The 20,117-nt window shown below is 42.2% G+C and overlaps 2 protein-coding genes across 2 annotated transcripts in view; one reads left to right on the forward strand and one right to left on the reverse strand.

Annotated features, from left to right (window-relative positions):
* Positions 1–20,117, reverse strand: part of LOC146969482 (interferon-induced very large GTPase 1-like) — a 147,433-nt gene that overhangs the window by 96,488 nt on the left and 30,828 nt on the right. The gene's annotated exons all lie outside the window — the stretch shown is intronic.
* On the forward strand, positions 1,379–7,473 carry LOC146969485 (uncharacterized). The gene is made up of 4 exons (XM_085758979.1): positions 1,379–1,553; positions 1,787–1,815; positions 6,715–6,825; positions 7,150–7,473. Exons 1-4 carry the CDS (start codon positions 1,397–1,399, stop codon positions 7,471–7,473), a joined length of 621 nt encoding a protein of 206 aa, XP_085615105.1. The 5' UTR covers positions 1,379–1,396.

The following is a 20,117-nucleotide window of genomic DNA, read 5'->3' on the forward strand; positions in this document are numbered from 1 at the left end:
GGTGTCAGACTGAAGACCCAGAGCTTTGTTATGTTAGCTAATTCTCATTTATCATGCACCCCCTAACCAACTGTTACATCAGCCCAGGGCACAGGCTGAAATACCTACTGTACCTGCAGTGTGAATGTTGTGCAATTGTCGTTTCAGAATGTTAGAGTTGCTCTGTATTCAAAGCCTGGTGGAAACGAAATATTCAAAGAGTACGAGAAAACAAGCACCATTTGTGATGTTACAAGAAGAAAGATGGTAAACATTCTTGTGGCAGATATGGTGGAGAGCCATGGGTAAGTGAATGCACTTGCAATAACAGGTTGTGGTTGTTTTTTTTATCTCCAAAAGTCGCTGCCGATTAGGTCTTCACCCACAACCATGTGCACATCAAGGTTATTATAGTTTTCAATTTTTTATTAGTTTTTATTTTTATTTAGCTATTCAACAAGTGATGAATCAGTTTTAGTGTAGTTTTTAGTTTGAGGAATTGACTACTTTTTATTTGGTCTTAGTCTTAGTTTTGTTTTTTCAGACTTTAGGAGAAAGCCTCTGTGAGACCTCTGAAGATTAACTTTTTCCCTTTTAGTTGCATCCATCATGGATGCATTTGGAGGAATGACACATCTATCTCTTTTCAGGAGGGTTCCTCCGGTGAATGTGCGGATCGTCTACGCACTTGGGATTACAACACTGTTCCCTAAATTGAAGGACCCGGATTCCAGGAATGGCTAGGTGAGTATAAACAGTAATACATCCCCATACATTCTGTGTTTTCTGTATACAACATCTATTGCAAGTATGCCAGTCCTGGGTCAGGGATCCCTCCTCTGTTGCTCACCCTGAGGTTTCTACAATTTTTTCCCTGTTAAAGGGTTTTCCTGGAGTTTTTTCTCAGTTGATGTGAGTCGATGTGTTTTTCTTTATCAACAGGAACATTTCTATGATCACCAGAGTGGTTCCGGCTACCTAGCGTGGAGGCTGAAAACTGTTCAGCGGAACTCTGTTCAAGACAACAAGAAATCCAGGACCACTTTCCAAGAGGGCCCCAAGACGCCACGCAGTATCCGTTCAGATGAGAAGCAGTTGACCGGTGATGAATGCAGGGAAGCCATATCGGTGATGAAACACTCAAGTGATACGACCCTTGTCAAAAATAAGATGAAGGCAACATTCCAGCACAGGCAAAAGGTGGTTCAAGACCCGGATACTGCCTCTACTGTCCTGGATCTCTTTCCCAGATTCTTGGATACACCTGGCTTGGTAAGCATAAAATGAATTGCTGACAACTTTGTGGTTGCCTTATTTTGCTTGACTGTTTATTGACACCCATAGCACCATTACAATGGTGTTCTCATTCACACACACACACAAATGTTTTCTGTTTAAGATCGACCAAGACTTCACAATGATCTTTGGTGAGGAGGTGTCTGGTAAATTCCTGTCCAAGTGGCCAACATTTTTCAAACCGAGAGTCATCGCAGATTGCTGCAAGAATCTAACCCCAGGCCCGCATGTGGATGAGCTACTTCTGTCTGCACAACAGGAGTCTGATGATGGTAAGTGTTAAGTGAATAGTGGACACAGTAGATTGCACATGCCTTTAGTGTACACAACAAAAGAGGACAGTGTTGTGTTCTTTCATGTTTTTGGCCCCTTGACTACAAATCACATACTGCACCTTACTGCTAACCATATTCAATCCATGGTGTAATTTAAGAAAACTTTACTATAAGTGATGCTGTAATGCTTATAAGGAAATAAAATACATTTTATAGTGTTACTTCTAATTCTGCAGTGTGGCATTCTGAAGAGTGGGACTCTGACGCCTGATTTCCACCGAGGCCGTCAGCGCCGCGGAACGTCAGCGTCGCGGTTTTGCTCCGTCTTCTGCCCGGCGTCAATCCCCACCGGACGTGTTACGGCAGCGAAGCGCTGCCTTGCGAGCCAGGCGTATTCACGCGAGAATACGGAACGTACGCGAGATCGTTGCTCTTGATACAGTGTGGAGTGGTTGATATTAACAAAGTGGCGACAGCTGATGTCGCCACTTTGTTAATATCAACCACTCTGATACAGTGCAGCTATGACTGGAAATGGCTATGCACTCCAGGACGACCGGAAGTTTCCATGACGACCGCTTCTGCACCTAGTCGACTACAGCTGACTTTTTCTCCGACTTGAAGAACTGTTGATTTGGCCATCTATCCTCAATATTGTGCTTCTTCTACCATGGGTAAGTTTGCTCGTCAGTTTCTATAGTTGTCTGATTTTATGTAGTTTCATTATGTCCTGCTTTTTTGTGCTGAATTGACACTGTGATTACATAACGGTTACATAACGACTACTGTTAAATGTCCGGTTACAGGACACGGATCAATGATTTGTGGCTTTCTTTTGTGTGTGTGTTTATAAAACAATAAATTAATAATAATTAGTATAATATAAGTAGGCTATATATAGTATAATCAGGGTGCGATTTGCCGGGGTGGATTTACCCCCCCCCCCCCCCCCCCCCCCCGTTTTCTCCTTCTCATCCCCTCTACAGTAGCGCACAGCGTCTCCCAGACTGTCGCTTACGGTAAATTGTCATTAAAAAAAACAAAAGCCGAGTCTCAATTAGACGGTTTTGTCTCTAGATTTGAGCTAATAAAAAATAAAATAAAAAATATCGTGAGTTGATGTCGATGTGACTGTATTGGCTACAAACTACAGCCCCCCCCCACCCCCCCCCCCCACTGTTTTTATTCACAAATGCTATAATAACAGCCTAATAATTATTATTTCTTGTGTATTGTTCACATACAGTGCCTGTAAGCAGAGGGAGAACACTGGGATTAGTTCTCTTACTTGAAGGACTGCAGAGGAGGCGTAGAGGGAGAAGGAGCAGATTTTGGGTCCATCCCCTCAACCAGCAAAGACGACAACAAGGCGATTTTTACCATCTGGTGGCCGAACTGAGGCTGGACAGCCAACGTCACCACCAGTATTTCAGAATGAGTGCCGAGCAAATGGACGAACTTCTGTCCTTCATTGGCCCTGAAGTGACCAGGCAAAGCACGAACTACAGAGCTGCCATAGAACCTAAACAGAGACTGGCTGTAGCACTAAGGTAAACCACAAACAAATGAAATCACAGACCACAAGCTGAAGAAACAGTTTTAATACTTTTCAAATAAAAATGTGAACATATACACGTAATAAGTATTTAAAGTGTTTAAAAAATAGCAAAAGTGAAAGAGATTAAAGAGCTTTTAAAAAACAGAATAAAAACTTAAATACTTTAATATAGTAACATAAAAAAAAGTAAAATCTTCAGGTAAACAAACAATTATTCTCATTTTACATTTAGGCTACTACATGTCTGTGTAGTATGGCCCTGTAGCATTTGGGTCTTCCCAGTCAGAATGTAGCATTTCTGTGAATGCCCCTGTTTGTGGGGGGTGGTTAACGGGCCGGAAATGTCCTGGAGTGGGGGAGGCAACGGTGCTCTAGGAGGAGGAGGAGGTTGAATTTGTCTAGTGGCTTGATGATCCTGGCCTCTTTCAAGGTTGTGCAACAGTGACAGGATCTCAATTTTTGCCTGTTGTCTACTGTCCTTATTTAGTCTGTGCAACATTGGGACAATGCTCAAGGCAAAGTGGTACGCCTCATCCAGGTCCCCATCAGGCATATGAGGTTTCGGCACCGGCTGCTCCAGCAAAGACATCAGTCGCTCCCCAATGTCTGCGTCTGGTCTTTGGCCTCTTCTGTTTTCACGGGGCGCCCGCGCTGCAACAGCCGGTGTTGATGTCCTGTCCCTGGGGCTACGGGACCTAGACGTAGATGGTGCTGGGGTTGATGGAGCCAGAGATGCAGAGAGTTGTGAGATGCCAGGGGTGCTGGAATGATCCTCAGACCCTGACAAAGACTGAGGGGTACCTGACCACTCCTCATCGACCTGTGACTGGCTCAAATTGCTTTTTGAGCTATATGAAAAAAAAATAGACATAGGAACAATTTGCATATGAACATACCAGTTTTATATACAAGTTCTCACCACTTTAATAGTGCACTTTGAAGAAACATTTTTTACAACACTACTGTTATCAGTATTGTTTGAGGCTTCAATAATTTAATGAAATTTACTTTTGTTTAAGTAATTGATACAGACCTCCTAGGTTGGATGTAGGGCAAAAGGAAGGACATGATGTCCGTATATTTCCACTCCTTTTGTGTGCCACCTGCTGAGCCACTTGGAAGGTTTTTTTTCTTGTTTTTCACAAAAGCATCCCTTAAAACCTTCCATCGCGCTTTACACGTATCAGCTGAAACAAAGGAGAGACACAGGTGAATATCAAATTTTCACATATAACTTATATTTATTTGCTTCTTCCCTCACAGGTACATGGCTTCCGGGGATTCGCTACTGAGTCTGGCATATAGCTACCGCCTGGGGCACACAACAGTCATGAAGTCAGTCCACATGGTGTGTGCTGCCATTGCGAAAACCATGATGGAGAGGTTCCTGCCCAGGCCAACACAAGACACATGGGAGGAAGTGGCTGATGGCTTCTGGAATAAATGGAACTTTCCAAACTGTCTGGGAGCAATAGATGGGAAACACGTGACCATCCAAGCCCCACCACAGACCGGGAGTCAGTTTTTTAATTATAAAAAAACCTTCTCCATAGTGCTGTTGGCACTTGTGGACTCCAACTACAAGTTCAGGGTCATTCAGGTGGGGGACTTTGGAAGGACCAGTGATGGCGGTGTATTTGCTGGGTCAGCTCTGGGGAGAGGAATGGAGACCAAGTCACTTCATGTCCCACCCAGTACCTCTCTGCCTGGCGCTGCTCACTTGGGAGATGTGCCACACGTCATGGTGGGTGATGCAGCCTTTCCACTTAAGCCATACCTAATGAGACCATTCCCTGGACTGAACCTCACACACAAAAAGAGGGTTTTTAACTACAGACTTTCAAGGGCAAGGATGGTGGTTGAGAATGCTTTTGGCATTCTCTCATCCAGGTGGAGAGTTCTGCATCGCAGGATCAACCTGCACCCACAACACGTGGACACCCTCGTTGTGGCTGCATGCATCCTCCACAACTTCCTGCTTGCCCCGAGGGAGAATATGAGGTTGCTGGAGGAGGCAGAGCAACAGGGGAGAAACCTGCCACCCGTTCGCAACATGGGAGGAAACAGGGCCTCAAGAGAGGCCTGTCATGTGAGGGAGATCTTCTCCACATATTTCAGCTCCCCACAAGGCAGTGTGTCCTGGCAGGACAGGATGATTTAAAAGCTTTTTTTTTTTAAAGGCGTGAAAAATGTATATATTTGTAAATTTGATCTTTTGTCTTCTGTTTTTGTTTAGCTCATGTATGTTGTCTGCTAATGACAGGGGTGGAATCTAGTAGAAGTCCGTCTAGGACTTTGTTCCCTCCTTGCGCAGCATTATACGCTTTTTTTTGTGCTAAATAAATGAACCTGAACTGAACCTGAACCTGAAATAGATGTCAGATCTTGTTTTTTTATCATTCTCATTGCAGATTTATTGTTCTATTATTCTAAAGGTGGCATCATCATTCATTGTAAATAAAACACTTAAAAATTAGCCTGCTGCTTCACAAATTGTAGTGTCAACTGTCACACCCCATTGTAAATGCAGTGCCACTCTGTCAGCAATTTACATTAGCATAGAGACTGAAAGTTGATACACTTCCCCCACAGCTGACTATTTCAACAATATTTAACACTGGGCAGTTAGTTACATTTTCAATAGGTAGCCTATTTATAATAGTAGCCTATTACATAGGCTATTTGTACCTTTAATACCACTGCTGTGTGAAATATCTTCTGTGTATTTCCTCTTTACAGAAAAGACAGAAAGTTTAAAATAAAAACAAAAGGTTGCAAGTACAAAAGCTTAAAAGTTATTCAGTCAAGTAGCCTAGGCTACTTCTAAAGAAAACGAATATTTTATAAAGTCATTAAAAATGTTCAGTGACTTTCACTGATCAGGACAGGGTAAGAAATAGGTAATGTGCTATATTAATAAATAATTAAACAGTTTACAGATACTCAACGGTAGTTTAAACAGTTTACAGATACTCAACGGTAGTTTCTGTAACGTTAAGTTTTTAGAATCACATTTGTAGCATCTTGGCAATAGTTTAACTACTTTATACTCACCATCCACTCCCAAAACTCCTGCAATTAAGTACCAGGCTTTGTCCTTTCTTCCGTTGTCCTTGTAAAAAGGATCAGATGTGTCATAGATCACTTTGTGTTTTTCCACTTCGACAATCAATCGCTCATCGTCCATCCTGCCGAGTCCGATCCTCTGATCAATTGACCGTTGCCTGGTAACACCGGTAACGTTCATGACGTAATGTTGTTGTGAAGTCATACACGTGTGTGGTTGTGAAGTTAGATGACGTGCATGTTGTGTTTTATTTTGAAAGGGGGCGGAAGTGTTTTACTTTGATACAGTGTCTGACTTCCTGTCTGGTGCGATCGGCTCTGTTGAGCTTGACGCGATTTAGCAACGGGAGCGTCAAAAATAGAAGTGCTGCGGATTGATAGCGCTGCGGCGCGGAGAGCCGCGGCTGGGACGCTGCTGAGACGTGTCGCGGCGCTTCCGGTGGACATATTAATATTGATTAGAGTGACGGCTATCGGCAGCGGTGACCGCGACGCTGACGTTCCGCGGCGCTGACGGCCTCGGTGGAAATCAGGCGTGAGATGGCGGCCATCCTTCTGCTGCTTCACCTCTTGCCTCCAACAGTTAAAGGCAAGAAGTCCAACAAGATGAGCGCATCGGAGGCTGCTAGACGCCTGATCAAGTTCATGAAGGTATTTTCTTAGGACAGTACATCACTGATGCAAGGTTTTCATGTCAGCTGATGTAATTCTTTCAGGAGCCAATATGGCAGGGTAATTGGGGGGGGGGTGCGGTTCAATTGTTTTTTTTTTTTAAAAAGTCATCCATCCATTCATCACACAAAAATAAATTACTGTTGTGTACATTCATAGATCCATCCCTGAATTAATTACTTGTGTACATCTATCAAATATTAATTCATCAAGTTGTGTATTGCGCACATTCATTCATACAGTCAGTCGCACATGAATTAAAATGACTTGAGTAAAAACCTTAATTCTCTCTCTCTCTCTCAGGTGGGGTCAAGCATGGAGACCTTCCTTAAAGAAACTGGCCCCAAACAGCCCTTTCTTCTCGGTGTCGGAGAAAGAAGCAACAGCATCCAGGACTTCTACATCATCCTGGACCAGAAGGCCATTCCCTGCAGGATGCAGACCCCAGTTGCTGCCTTTGATGAGCTCTTCAAGGCGCATTATGCTTTTGCCGTGTCGTATGATGATGCGCTGTCCAGCTTCTTCATCTTCATCCAAACCACCATGTATGGCATCGACGTCGGCAAAGTGAAAGAGACTCCTCGGGTAAAAGAAATCAGAGCGAGGCTTCTTCACTGTGAAGTTTGAAGACCGATACACTTTGACCAACAATGTACACGTTACATTTGCAAGGTACACCACACCAGTTGTTCAGTGTTATTTAGACATTTGAAGTTTGAGCAAGGATTGTATCCCAGAAGGTCTCTGTGCTTGGACTGTGGAGAGCCTGGTTGTCCAATTGTTTTTCGTACATATTCTGGTTACCAACGTCACCTATCTCGAGAACATAAGGACTGTCGGTAGCACTACATAATACGGCCCGCGACTTACAGCGTACCTACCGCTCTCTTGCGGCGTAGGTTGCCGCTTATTTCACACAAGTACTGAGTAACTGCAGCTCACTTTCCCCCCTGTTTCCCCCGTGCATTTACAGTGTAACTAGGCTGCGTCTTAGCGCGTAACTTACATCCTGCTTCACACCAACTTCCACAGAAGTACAGGGTAACTCTCGCTGTTTTACAGTTTAACTAGGCTGCGTCTTGGCACGTAACTCCTGTCCTACTTTACACCAAATTACACAGTAACTCTCGCTCACTCCGCCACTAATTACCCCGCATTTTACAGTATAACTAGGTTGTGTCTTAGAGCGTAACTCCCGTACAATTACGTCCTACTTTCCCCGGACTTACAGTGTAACTCCTGCCAGGCACATTAGAAATTAAATAGTCTACTGTACAATATGAGCACAGTTGCAATCCATGTTTTCCAAAAGTGTCAGCAGCGACATTTCACCTCTATTTCAGAGATTTATTATTCATTATTTAATTGTATGGTTTGGAATAGGTGAGAAATGGGTATAGAGTGTGGACATTTTCCAATACAGTAACAGGCTGGCTGGTAGCAAACTTACCTCTCTAAAATGAAAGTCTATTTCTGTCATCCAAGGGCAAAACACAAACTATACAGTAATACATCCACAATAATGAGTCATTCGGAGAGTTAGAAAATGTTTTTATTATTTATTAACCAGAAAACACATGACACATCCACATCCATGATCATTCATAAACTTTAAGTACAGTAAGTACCCTACTGTAAGTGAGCACTGTTACCCCTCCTTAGTCTGCACCTATACAGTAGCTGTCATGCACCTACACACTACTTGTCTTAGAGTTACCCAGTAAGTAGAGGGTAACAGGCTGTATTATAAAGTAATGGCTGTTACTCCCTCCTTACGCTGCACCTATACAGTAGCTGTCATGCACCTACACACTACTTGTCTTAGAGTTACCCAGTAAGTAGAGGGTAACGGGCTGTATTATAAAGTAATGGCTGTTACTCCCTCCTTACGCTGCACCTATACAGTAGCTGTCATGCACCTACACACTACTTGTCTTAGAGTTACCCAGTAAGTAGAGGGTAACGGGCTGTATTATAAAGTAATGGCTGTTACTCCCTCCTTACGCTGCACCTATACAGTAGCTGTCATGCACCTACACACTACTTGTCTTAGAGTTACCCAGTAAGTAGAGGGTAACGGGCTGTATTATAAAGTAATGGCTGTTACTCCTTCCTTACGCTGCACCTATACAGTAGCTGTCATGCACCTACACACTACTTGTCTTAGAGTTACCCAGTAAGTAGAGGGTAACGGGCTGTATTATAAAGTAATGGCTGTTACTCCCTCCTTAGTCTGCACCTATACAGTAGCTGTCATGCACCTACACACTACTTGTCTTAGAGTTACCCAGTAAGTAGAGGGTAACGGGCTGTATTATAAAGTAATGGCTGTTACTCCCTCCTTAGTCTGCACCTATACAGTAGCTGTCATGCACCTACACTGTACTTGTCTTAGAGTTACCCAGTAAGTAGAGGGTAACGGGCTGTATTATAAAGTAATGGCTGTTACTCCCTCCTTAGTCTGCACCTATACAGTAGCTGTCATGCACCTACACTGTACTTGTCTTAGAGTTACCCAGTAACTAGAGGGTAACGGGCTGTATTATAAAGTATTCTTTGTTATTCCCTCCTTAGAGTGCAAATACACTGTAATTGTCCTGCAACTACAATGTAGTTGTCCCGGAGTTACCCAGTACCTACAAAGTAGCGGGCTGTATTATAAAGTATTCTTTGTTATTCCCTCCTTAGTGTGCAAATACATTGTAATTGTCCTGCAACTACACTGTAGTTGTCCTGGAGTTACCCAGTACCTTCTACTGCAGCTGTAACTACTGTCTAAGTAGAACCAGTAAGTTAGAACACAGTTTGTTTCACGAGATAACATCATCTGAAAGTACAGTAATACAAAGACAAAACTAACTGAAGTGTCCCTGACATCATAAAATAACAGATTTCTACTGGCTTTTGTTATTTACATTAAAGTTCAGTTTTGTTCCTTCTGTTATAAACTGTTTCATTTAGTTTTGATCCATCTGTCTGGTCCTTCTAGGTCTAAAATAGTCAGTCAAGTCAGTTTCATTTGACAAAATGTACTTTCTAAGTTAGAAGAGTCAAGTGGAAAAGATTGTTGTGATACTACTATCACACCGGAGTGTGACACTCAGTAATGGAGAATGGATGGGCTCCTCCATAAAAGGTGATCTTGATCTTGATCCAGCTCCTTGGGTCAAGGCAGAGATCAGGGTCATGGGTGGCGTGCCATCTCCCTCGTCAGGTACCATTTTCATGGCATCTCAAAAACCTCACCTGTGTAGAAACATAATTATATATTGTATCATCAACTTCATCACATAAATGCATCACTGTAAAACAAAGTGAGAAAATTAATAACTTTGAACGGTACAGTTTTTCTCATCATGGAATACTTAATCCCGGTTTTACCTTTCACATCATAAATCATTAGCCTTTTAAACCATAACTTGTGATTTTTAAGCATATTAATCAATTACAAATTATACATATTTTTTTCTTTAACTATTGAGTAAATATTTTAACCATTTAAAAATCTTCAATTTTACAAAATCAATGCTATGACCATACTGTTTCACAACTGTAGGCTGCACCAGTACATTATTGTTACTCTTGACTGTATTCATCATACCAGTCATTACCAACAGTAACGTTAGCTAATGGAGCTAATGTGGACAGTACTAACACAAATACAGTTCCCGGTTAGCTGGTGCAGGGGAAAACACACACTATTATCTTTAGCACAAGCTAACATTGCTAGCTGCGTTAGCATAGCTACTTAACTCACCAAGAGGTTGATAACGCGGTCAAACTGCCGTCGCACAGGTCCTCGGTTCATCCCTCTCGTCTCCCGGGGTGTTTGCTCTGTGTTTATATCAACATATCACATCGTAGACATTGCATAATTTCCCTCATTTCTCCACTTCGTCTCCTCCTGTCGTCCCTGCGGCGGTGTCAACAAGCTCCGTCCTCGCTGTGAGGTGGGACTTTCTACCTTCTCAACAGGCAACCAATGACAAGTGAGCTGCTTCTGGTCTGACCAATGACAGATGGTCAAAGGTGAGTGACTGTGATTGACGACTTATTTCATCCTATTTGACTATCACAGTCTCTCAGATTTGACCATCTGTCATTGGTCAGACCAGAAGCTGCTCACTTGCCATTGGTTGCCTGTTGAGAAGGTAGAAAGTCCCACCTCACAGCGAGGACGGAGCTTGTTGACACAGCCAGGGACGACAGGAGGAGACGAAGTGGAGAAATGAGGGAAATTATGCAATGTCTACGATGTGATATGTTGATATAAACACAGAGCAAACACCCCGGGAGACGAGAGGGATGAACCGAGGACCTGTGCGACGGCAGTTTGACCGCGTTATCAACCTCTTGGTGAGTTAAGTAGCTATGCTAACGCAGCTAGCAATGTTAGCTTGTGCTAAAGATAATAGTGTGTGTTTTCCCCATGGATGTATGGTTTTCCCCTGCACCAGCTAACCGGGAACTGTATTTGTGTTAGTACTGTCCACATTAGCTCCATTAGCTAACGTTACTGTTGGTAATGAATGGTATGATGAATACAGTCAAGAGTAACAATAATGTACTGGTGCAGCCTACAGTTGTGAAACAGTATGGTCATAGCATTGATTTTGTAAAATTGAAGATTTTTAAATGGTTAAAATATTTACTCAATAGTTTAAGAAAAAAATATGTATAATTTGTAATTGATTAATATGCTAAAAAATCACAAGTTATGGTTTAAAAGGCTAATGATTTATGATGTGAAAGGTAAAACCGGGATTAAGTATTCCATGATGAGAAAAACTGTACCGTTCAAAGTTATTAATTTTCTCACTTTGTTTTACAGTGATGCATTTATGTGATGAAGTTGATGATACAATATATAATTATGTTTCTACACAGGTGAGGTTTTTGAGATGCCATGAAAATGGTGCCTGACGAGGGAAATGGCACGCCACCCATGACCCTGATCTCTGCCTTGACCCAAGGAGCTGGATCAAGATCAAGATCACCTTTTATGGAGGAGCCCATCCATTCTCCATTACTGAGTGTCACACTCCGGTGTGATAGTAGTATCACAACAATCTTTTCAACTTGACTCTTCTAACTTAGAAAGTACATTTTGTCAAATGAAACTGACTTGACTGACTATTTTAGACCTAGAAGGACCAGACAGATGGATCAAAACTAAATGAAACAGTTTATAACAGAAGGAACAAAACTGAACTTTAATGTAAATAACAAAAGCCAGTAGAAATCTGTTATTTTATGATGTCAGGGACACTTCAGTTAGTTTTGTCTTTGTATTACTGTACTTTCAGATGATGTTATCTCGTGAAATAAACTGTGTTCTAACTTACTGGTTCTACTTAGACAGTAGTTACAGCTGCAGTAGAAGGTACTGGGTAACTCCAGGACAACTACAGTGTAGTTGCAGGACAATTACAGTGTATTTGCACACTAAGGAGGGAATAACAAAGAATACTTTATAATACAGCCCGCTACTTTGTAGGTACTGGGTAACTCCGGGACAACTACATTGTAGTTGCAGGACAATTACAGTGTATTTGCACTCTAAGGAGGGAATAACAAAGAATACTTTATAATACAGCCCGTTACCCTCTAGTTACTGGGTAACTCTAAGACAAGTACAGTGTAGGTGCATGACAGCTACTGTATAGGTGCAGACTAAGGAGGGAGTAACAGCCATTACTTTATAATACAGCCCGTTACCCTCTACTTACTGGGTAACTCTAAGACAAGTACAGTGTAGGTGCATGACAGCTACTGTATAGGTGCAGACTAAGGAGGGAGTAACAGCCATTACTTTATAATACAGCCCGTTACCCTCTACTTACTGGGTAACTCTAAGACAAGTAGTGTGTAGGTGCATGACAGCTACTGTATAGGTGCAGCGTAAGGAGGGAGTAACAGCCATTACTTTATAATACAGCCCGTTACCCTCTACTTACTGGGTAACTCTAAGACAAGTAGTGTGTAGGTGCATGACAGCTACTGTGTAGGTGCAGACTAAGGAGGGAGTAACAGCCATTACTTTATAATACAGCCCGTTACCCTCTACTTACTGGGTAACTCTAAGACAAGTAGTGTGTAGGTGCATGACAGCTACTGTATAGGTGCAGCGTAAGGAGGGAGTAACAGCCATTACTTTATAATACAGCCCGTTACCCTCTACTTACTGGGTAACTCTAAGACAAGTAGTGTGTAGGTGCATGACAGCTACTGTGTAGGTGCAGCGTAAGGAGGGAGTAACAGCCATTACTTTATAATACAGCCCGTTACCCTCTACTTACTGGGTAACTCTAAGACAAGTAGTGTGTAGGTGCATGACAGCTACTGTATAGGTGCAGCGTAAGGAGGGAGTAACAGCCATTACTTTATAATACAGCCCGTTACCCTCTACTTACTGGGTAACTCTAAGACAAGTAGTGTGTAGGTGCATGACAGCTACTGTATAGGTGCAGACTAAGGAGGGGTAACAGTGCTCACTTACAGTAGGGTACTTACTGTACTTAAAGTTTATGAATGATCATGGATGTGGATGTGTCATGTGTTTTCTGGTTAATAAATAATAAAAACATTTTCTAACTCTCCGAATGACTCATTATTGTGGATGTATTACTGTATAGTTTGTGTTTTGCCCTTGGATGACAGAAATAGACTTTCATAGATGTGCATTTTAGAGAGGTAAGTTTGCTACCAGCCAGCCTGTTACTGTATTGGAAAATGTCCACACTCTATACCCATTTCTCACCTATTCCAAACCATACAATTAAATAATGAATAATAAATCTCTGAAATAGAGGTGAAATGTCGCTGCTGACACTTTTGGAAAACATGGATTGCAACTGTGCTCATATTGTACAGTAGACTATTTAATTTCTAATGTGCCTGGCAGGAGTTACACTGTAAGTCCGGGGAAAGTAGGACGTAATTGTACGGGAGTTACGCTCTAAGACACAACCTAGTTATACTGTAAAATGCGGGGTAATTAGTGGCGGAGTGAGCGAGAGTTACTGTGTAATTTGGTGTAAAGTAGGACAGGAGTTACGTGCCAAGACGCAGCCTAGTTATACTGTAAAACAGCGAGAGTTACCCTGTACTTCTGTGGAAGTTGGTGTGAAGCAGGATGTAAGTTACGCGCTAAGACGCAGCCTTACACTGTAAATGCACGGGGGAAACAAGGGGGAAAGTGAGCTGCAGTTACTCAGTACTTGTGTGAAATAAGCGGCAACCTACGCGGCAAGAGAGCGGTAGGTACGCTGTAAGTCGCGGGCCGTATTATGTAGTGCTACCGGACTGTCTTGATCCAGATCCCGTCAGCAGTTTTGAATTTGAGCCTGTAGCTGGACCTTCCACACCAGTGAATGAGGATTCTCCTGTGAGGGTCACCACACGTTCCAGTTGAAAAGAAGAATATACAGGACATGTGCAGCTCTGTTATTGCTCAGGTTCAAGCCTCAGGTGTTCCAGAGAGTACTGTGCAGTGTCTAGTTGGCTCAATGGAGGAACTGGTTAATGGCATCCACGCTCATGCAAAGGAAGCTGTTGTTAGGTTTTCACAGTGATCTGTGTAAATGACCTGGTATATTACAGACCTTGTGATAGGCAATTTTGATATGACACCAATGACCAAGTGTACCTCGTTCCATACTGTAATTATGTGAATCCATGCAGACTGTTAATTGATAATGTAGTGTGGTGGCCATTTAATATTTAATAAGATTATTTTTCTAAAGAAGTGTTTGCCTTGTGTATTTTTTGTGGTTTGGCGGGTGGTTGCGGTGGTTAAGGGTGGGTGGGTTTATTGGTAGTCAAATTTTTTTACCCATTGGTCTGAATGCATTGGTAGTCAGTGTAGCATTTTCAACCACAGTCAGTGTAACATTTTATTAAAATGACACTAGTGTAGAGTACTATTGACACTACACATATTAGCTAGTGTTAATTTTTGACCCCTTTCAGTGTTGAAATAACTATAGCTCAGTGTAAAAACATTAACACTGACACTATACATGTGTTAGCCAGTGTTAAATTTGAACTCCCTACAGTGTTAAAATAACTATAACTGAGTGTAAAAACACTAACACTGACACTATACATATGTTAGTCAGTGTTAAATTTGAACTCGCTACAGTGTTGAAATTACTAGACTTAAGTGTAAAAATCTACACTGACACTAGTGTAGAGTACTATTGACACTTAACAAGTGTTGGCCAGTGTTAATTTTCAACTCCCTACAGTGTTGAAATAACTATAGCTGAGTGTAAAAATATTAACACTAGTGTTAGTGTTAAATTAACACTGAAAAGAGTGGACGCATATACACACTTTCTCGGTGTTAAATTTAACACTCTCAGAGTTGATTTAACACTGGCATTTTTGCTGTGTATGTTGCTGCTATGGGACTCGAGGCTAAGCCAGAAGCAAGAAAGGTAGCGCTGCTGCTAACAATAGCAGGGCCACAGGCCATAGAAGTATTTAACACGTTCGTGTTTGACAGTCCTGAAGATAATGAGAAGTTGGATGTAGTGCTTAGCAAGTTTGATACTCACTGTTCTCCGAAGAAGAACGAGACGTACGAGAGGTACGTGTTTTGGTCTCGTACACAGTGGCAACATGAGCCCTTTGATAGCTTCCTGACGGACTTGCGGCTAAAGGCGCAGTCCTGCAACTTCGCAATGCTAAAGGACTCCATGATACGTGACCAGATTGTCTACGGCGTGGAGGATAAAAAGGTCAGAGAGAGGCTACTACGGGAGATGGAGCTGACGCTGGCAGGAGCCATTAAGATCTGCCAGGCCAGTGAGCTGTCCCAAAGGCACGTGAGGACGTTCAGCGAGATGTCTGCAGTCACCTCGGCGCAGAGCGACAGCGCGGCAGCGGTTGGAGCAGTGTCGTATCAGCGGAGACGGCACACACAGACCCGGCCTGCACAGCAGGAGGACGTGATGATAAACTGCAAGCGCTGCGGCTCACAGCACAAGCCTAGACAGTGTCCAGCGTTTGGTAAGCAATGCTCCACTTGCCAAGGCAAGAATCATTTTGCTAAACAATGCTTCTCCAAACGGAAAGAGGGGAAGAAAGGAAAAACTGTAAACTTAATAGACGAGCCTGATCTAAGTGACACGTTCTTTGTTGGAATGGTGAATTGTGAAAGTGAACAAATAAATAAACCAGACAATGTAAATGATGTCACTACAGAAGATAAGTGGATAGCTCCTCTAATGATAAATGGGACTGTAGTCACCATGAGATTGGACACTGGTGCGAAAGCAAATCTCATAAGCATGTGTGATGTGAAGGCAATGAAAAATAAGCCACAAATAAAAAGAAAAGAATCTGGACTGAAAGACTACAATGGGCGGCCAATCAAATGTTTGGGCACATGCAGGTTGAGTGTCACAGTTAAAGGAAAAGTGCACCACCTATTCTTCTTTGTTGTGAATGAGGGACGGGAATCACTTCTTGGTGACAGAGCCTGTGAAGAACTGGGGCTTGTGAAAAGAGTGTATCGCATCATCCCAACCATAAACCCAACAAATGACTCTATGGACACAATTGTTCAGAACTTTTCAGATGTTTTCAAGGGTTTTGGTGTTTTGCCCTTCACATATAAAATACAGTTGAAAGAAGGAGCCCAACCAGTTGTGCATTCAGCACGCAGAGTTCCTGCTCCACTGAAAGACTGCCTAAAGAAAGAACTCGACAGAATGATCATGCTAGGAGTGATCAAAAAGGTTAATGAGCCTACAGACTGGGTCAACTCATTGGTCATCACAAAGAAAAAGAATGGTGAGTTGAGAATATGTATGGACCCTAAAGACTTAAATGAGAGCATAAAGCGTGAACATTATCAAATACCTACACGTGAAGAGATCATCAGTGAAATGTCAGGTGCCAACTACTTCACAAAGCTTGACGCCTCACAAGGCTTCTGGCAGCTGAAACTGGATGAAAGCAGCACCAAGTACTGTAATGTGGAATCAAGTCAGCACCTGAAATATTTCACAGAGCGATGGAGCAGATCATCGAGGGCTTGGACGGAGTTTGAGTCTACATTGATGACATCATCATATGGGGTTCCACAGCCCAAGAGCACAACGAGAGGCTGAACAGAGTTATGGAGCGCATACAAAAGTATGGACTGAAACTCAACAAGAGTAAATGTGAGTTTGGCGTTCAAGAGATCCTCTTCCTGGGAGACAAGCTGTCTGCACGTGGTGTCCAACCGGATCAAGACAAAATACATGCAATACAGAACATGCCAAGGCCCACAGACAAGACAGGGGTGCTACGCATCATGGGGATGGTGAATTTCATAGGTAAATTCATTCCCAATCTGACAGCAAAGACATCATGCATACGAGAGCTTCTGCACAGGGACTGTGAGTTTAAATGGACAGTGAAACATGAGCATGAGTGGCAAAAACTCAAGGACACACTGAGCACAGCACCTGTGTTGTCATTTTATGACCACACGAACCCACTGAGCAAAGAGACGTCCAAACGACGTCTTTTCTAAGTCATTTTTGCACGTCTAATTTTGGTCCCCTGAAGGTGCAGACTGTTACTCCAGACGACGTCTTTTTCCGACGTCTATTGAACGTCCAGTATTGACGTCCACAGGACCGCCGTATAAGGGCTATTTGTTGTCCAAATGTGGTCATTATAGACGTCTTTTCTGCGTCAAAATTTAAACCGACATCCACTGAACGTCCACAGGACCGCCGCATGAGGGCTATTTGACGTCCAAATGTGGTCGTTTCGACGTCTTTTTTGCATCAAATTTAAACTAATTTTAGACATTGTTTTTATACTGCTTATAGGCTCTGTGCATAACTGTAGTCCCATTTCAGAAGGTGTCAGACTGTTCCAGTTCACTTTCTTATAGCTTCATTTGGTTTTCTCAGCAGCAGATTACCTAGAAATGCATGCAAAGGTGTAATGCATTTCCAGTTCAAACCTGCTGCTGAGCCAGATGAAGCTACAGGAAAGTTAACAGGAAACAGATCCTCCACCTCCTGTTAACATATGGGACTACAGTTATACACAGGTTTACCAATAAATCACAATTCAATCCCCATTCATTTATTTCCATCTTTATTTTCTTAATCACTGGCACAAACATGTCATTCTAATAAAGTTATTGGTATCTGTTGAAATTAATACTGCTGGTAAAATACTAATAAATACATAAAGTTACACAGCCCACCTTGCTTCGGTCTGTGGCACAACAACAAATATAACACAATAAAAATGAAAGTGATAAACTCAATGTGTTTTGAGAAGAATTACAAATCAGAACCAACTACTGCATACTTAACACAGAAAATACATGTACAAAAGTGATACAAAACTGTGACAAGATTCTCCACAATGGATAATCAGTCCTGGGTGACTGCTGTGTATCCCTCTCCTCCAGCATGTGTCTTTATGAAGTCCTCTCTGGCTGTGTCATCAAAATGTATGGCTCCATCTGCACAAGAAGAAGAAGACAAATAATTAGAAATATGCAAAGACAACCTGCAGCCTGTGTCTCCACTACCAATAGGCCTACTGGATTCATACAAAACCATCTCAGCAAATGTTAAGATATGACATATGGGCTTACCTTGTATTGCTCTATAAACCTTTGTCTTCTCCCTTGATATTAGATGTCACCATCAGGGCATTAGTGAAGAGCCTATAGGGGAAAAAAACATTTATAAATAAATGTGAATGATACAGTGCTTTGCAAAAGTATTCATACACCTTGAACTTTTACTTTACACATTTTGTCATGTAACAACATGTGATAGACCAACACAAAGTAGTGCATAATTGTTAAGTGGATGAAAAATACGTGTGGTGTTACAGATTTTTTTTTTTAAATACATGCAAAACTCTGGTGGAAACTGCACAACACACCATCCTCACTGTGAAACAGCACCCAGGAAGAGTAGCTAGTGGCAGCTTGTGTGTATGACAGAGCCCAGGAGGAGCTCCGTACAGCAGAGTATAGGAGGGCTGTTAGCACTGTTAGCTGTCCTGGATGCTAGTGAGTGCAAGCAGTGGATGCTATCCGCTAGCCCGATGCTAATTTCCGCTAGCACGATGCTAACTTCCGCTAGCCCGATGCTAACTAGCGGTGGCGGCTAGCATCCGTGACTACCACTCACATCCCAGTTTACCACAACAGTCCTCATAGCTACTCATTACAGCAAATAGAGCAGACACCGGGGCCGTGAAGGTGCACGCCGCAGCGCGTCTTGTGTGAACGACACATCGGTTAAAATGGGCGCCGGAAAGAAACGGACACTATAAATGCATACAGTAAACATGAAATCAACTAAACCAAGCAAACTTACCTTCCACTTAGTGGAAAACGATGTTGTTGTAACCAAGGCGTTATGTTGACCACAGTCTGCTTCTGCAGGAGAAGAAACGCGCCAGTTGCTTGGTGTATTTCCTCAGCCAACCAGAGTGGCGTTTGCTGGTGCCTCAGCCAATCAGAGTATGATCACGTGCTGCCTCAGCCAATCAGAGTGCCTTTGACTAGTTTAAACAATAAAGCCTCTTATCAAAGACTGTTCAAAATTATATTTACTTCTCCCTACTCTTATGAACCATGATCGGGTGAAATTATTTTCTGAAGCCATAATCTCCCACAAATTTCATTTCAAAATATATAAATTAAAATATTAATTAATTAATTAATTGAAATACAATGAAATGAAATTGAAAAAAAAAACAGTAGGAAAAACAAAGATGTAAAATAACAAAATATCACATGTACTCAAGAACAACAATGTCCTAAATGAGTTTAAATTGAACATAGAAGAGATGTCTACAATGCCCACATTTGGACATCATCTGGCGTAACAGTCTGCACCTTCAGGGGACCAAAATTAGACATATAAAAATGACGTAGACAAGACGTTGTTTGGACGTCTCTTATAATGTTTAATCACAAACAATATATATTCGTATTTATTAATCATGTTGATAACAATATTGTTATTTGTCCACTACTACTATTACTAAAACTACTACAATCATTAATCATGTCAATTTCCTGCACCTGTCTTAGACGTCCAAAAAAAGTGACCAAGCCTGACGTCCAAATGTTTAACTGCATATTGACGTCCAAGTGGGGTCATGATTAGACGTCCAAATAGTGGACCTAGTTTGGACGTCGTTTAGGCGTCCAGAATTGGTCTTGGACCGACGGACGCAATATAGACATGATCTGCACGTCCATCAGACGTCCAATGTTTGGTGGG

This window comes from Trachurus japonicus, chromosome 18, assembly GCF_045865225.1.
Source record: "Trachurus japonicus isolate A0001 chromosome 18, Traja_1.0".
NCBI lineage: Eukaryota > Metazoa > Chordata > Actinopteri > Carangiformes > Carangidae > Trachurus > Trachurus japonicus.

What these genes read in the sequence shown, in the direction of transcription:
- LOC146969485 (XM_085758979.1), top strand. Translation starts at nt 1,397, where the DNA reads ATGATCTTTGGTGAGGAGGTGTCTGGTAAATTCCTGTCCAAGTGGCCA. An exon ending in GGAGTCTGATGATGGTAAGT is followed by an intron (nt 1,554 to 1,786) that starts GTTAAGTGAATA and finishes CTAATTCTGCAG; the next exon opens with TGTGGCATTCTGAAGAGTGG. An exon ending in GCCTGATCAAGTTCATGAAG is followed by an intron (nt 6,826 to 7,149) that starts GTATTTTCTTAG and finishes TCTCTCTCTCAG; the next exon opens with GTGGGGTCAAGCATGGAGAC.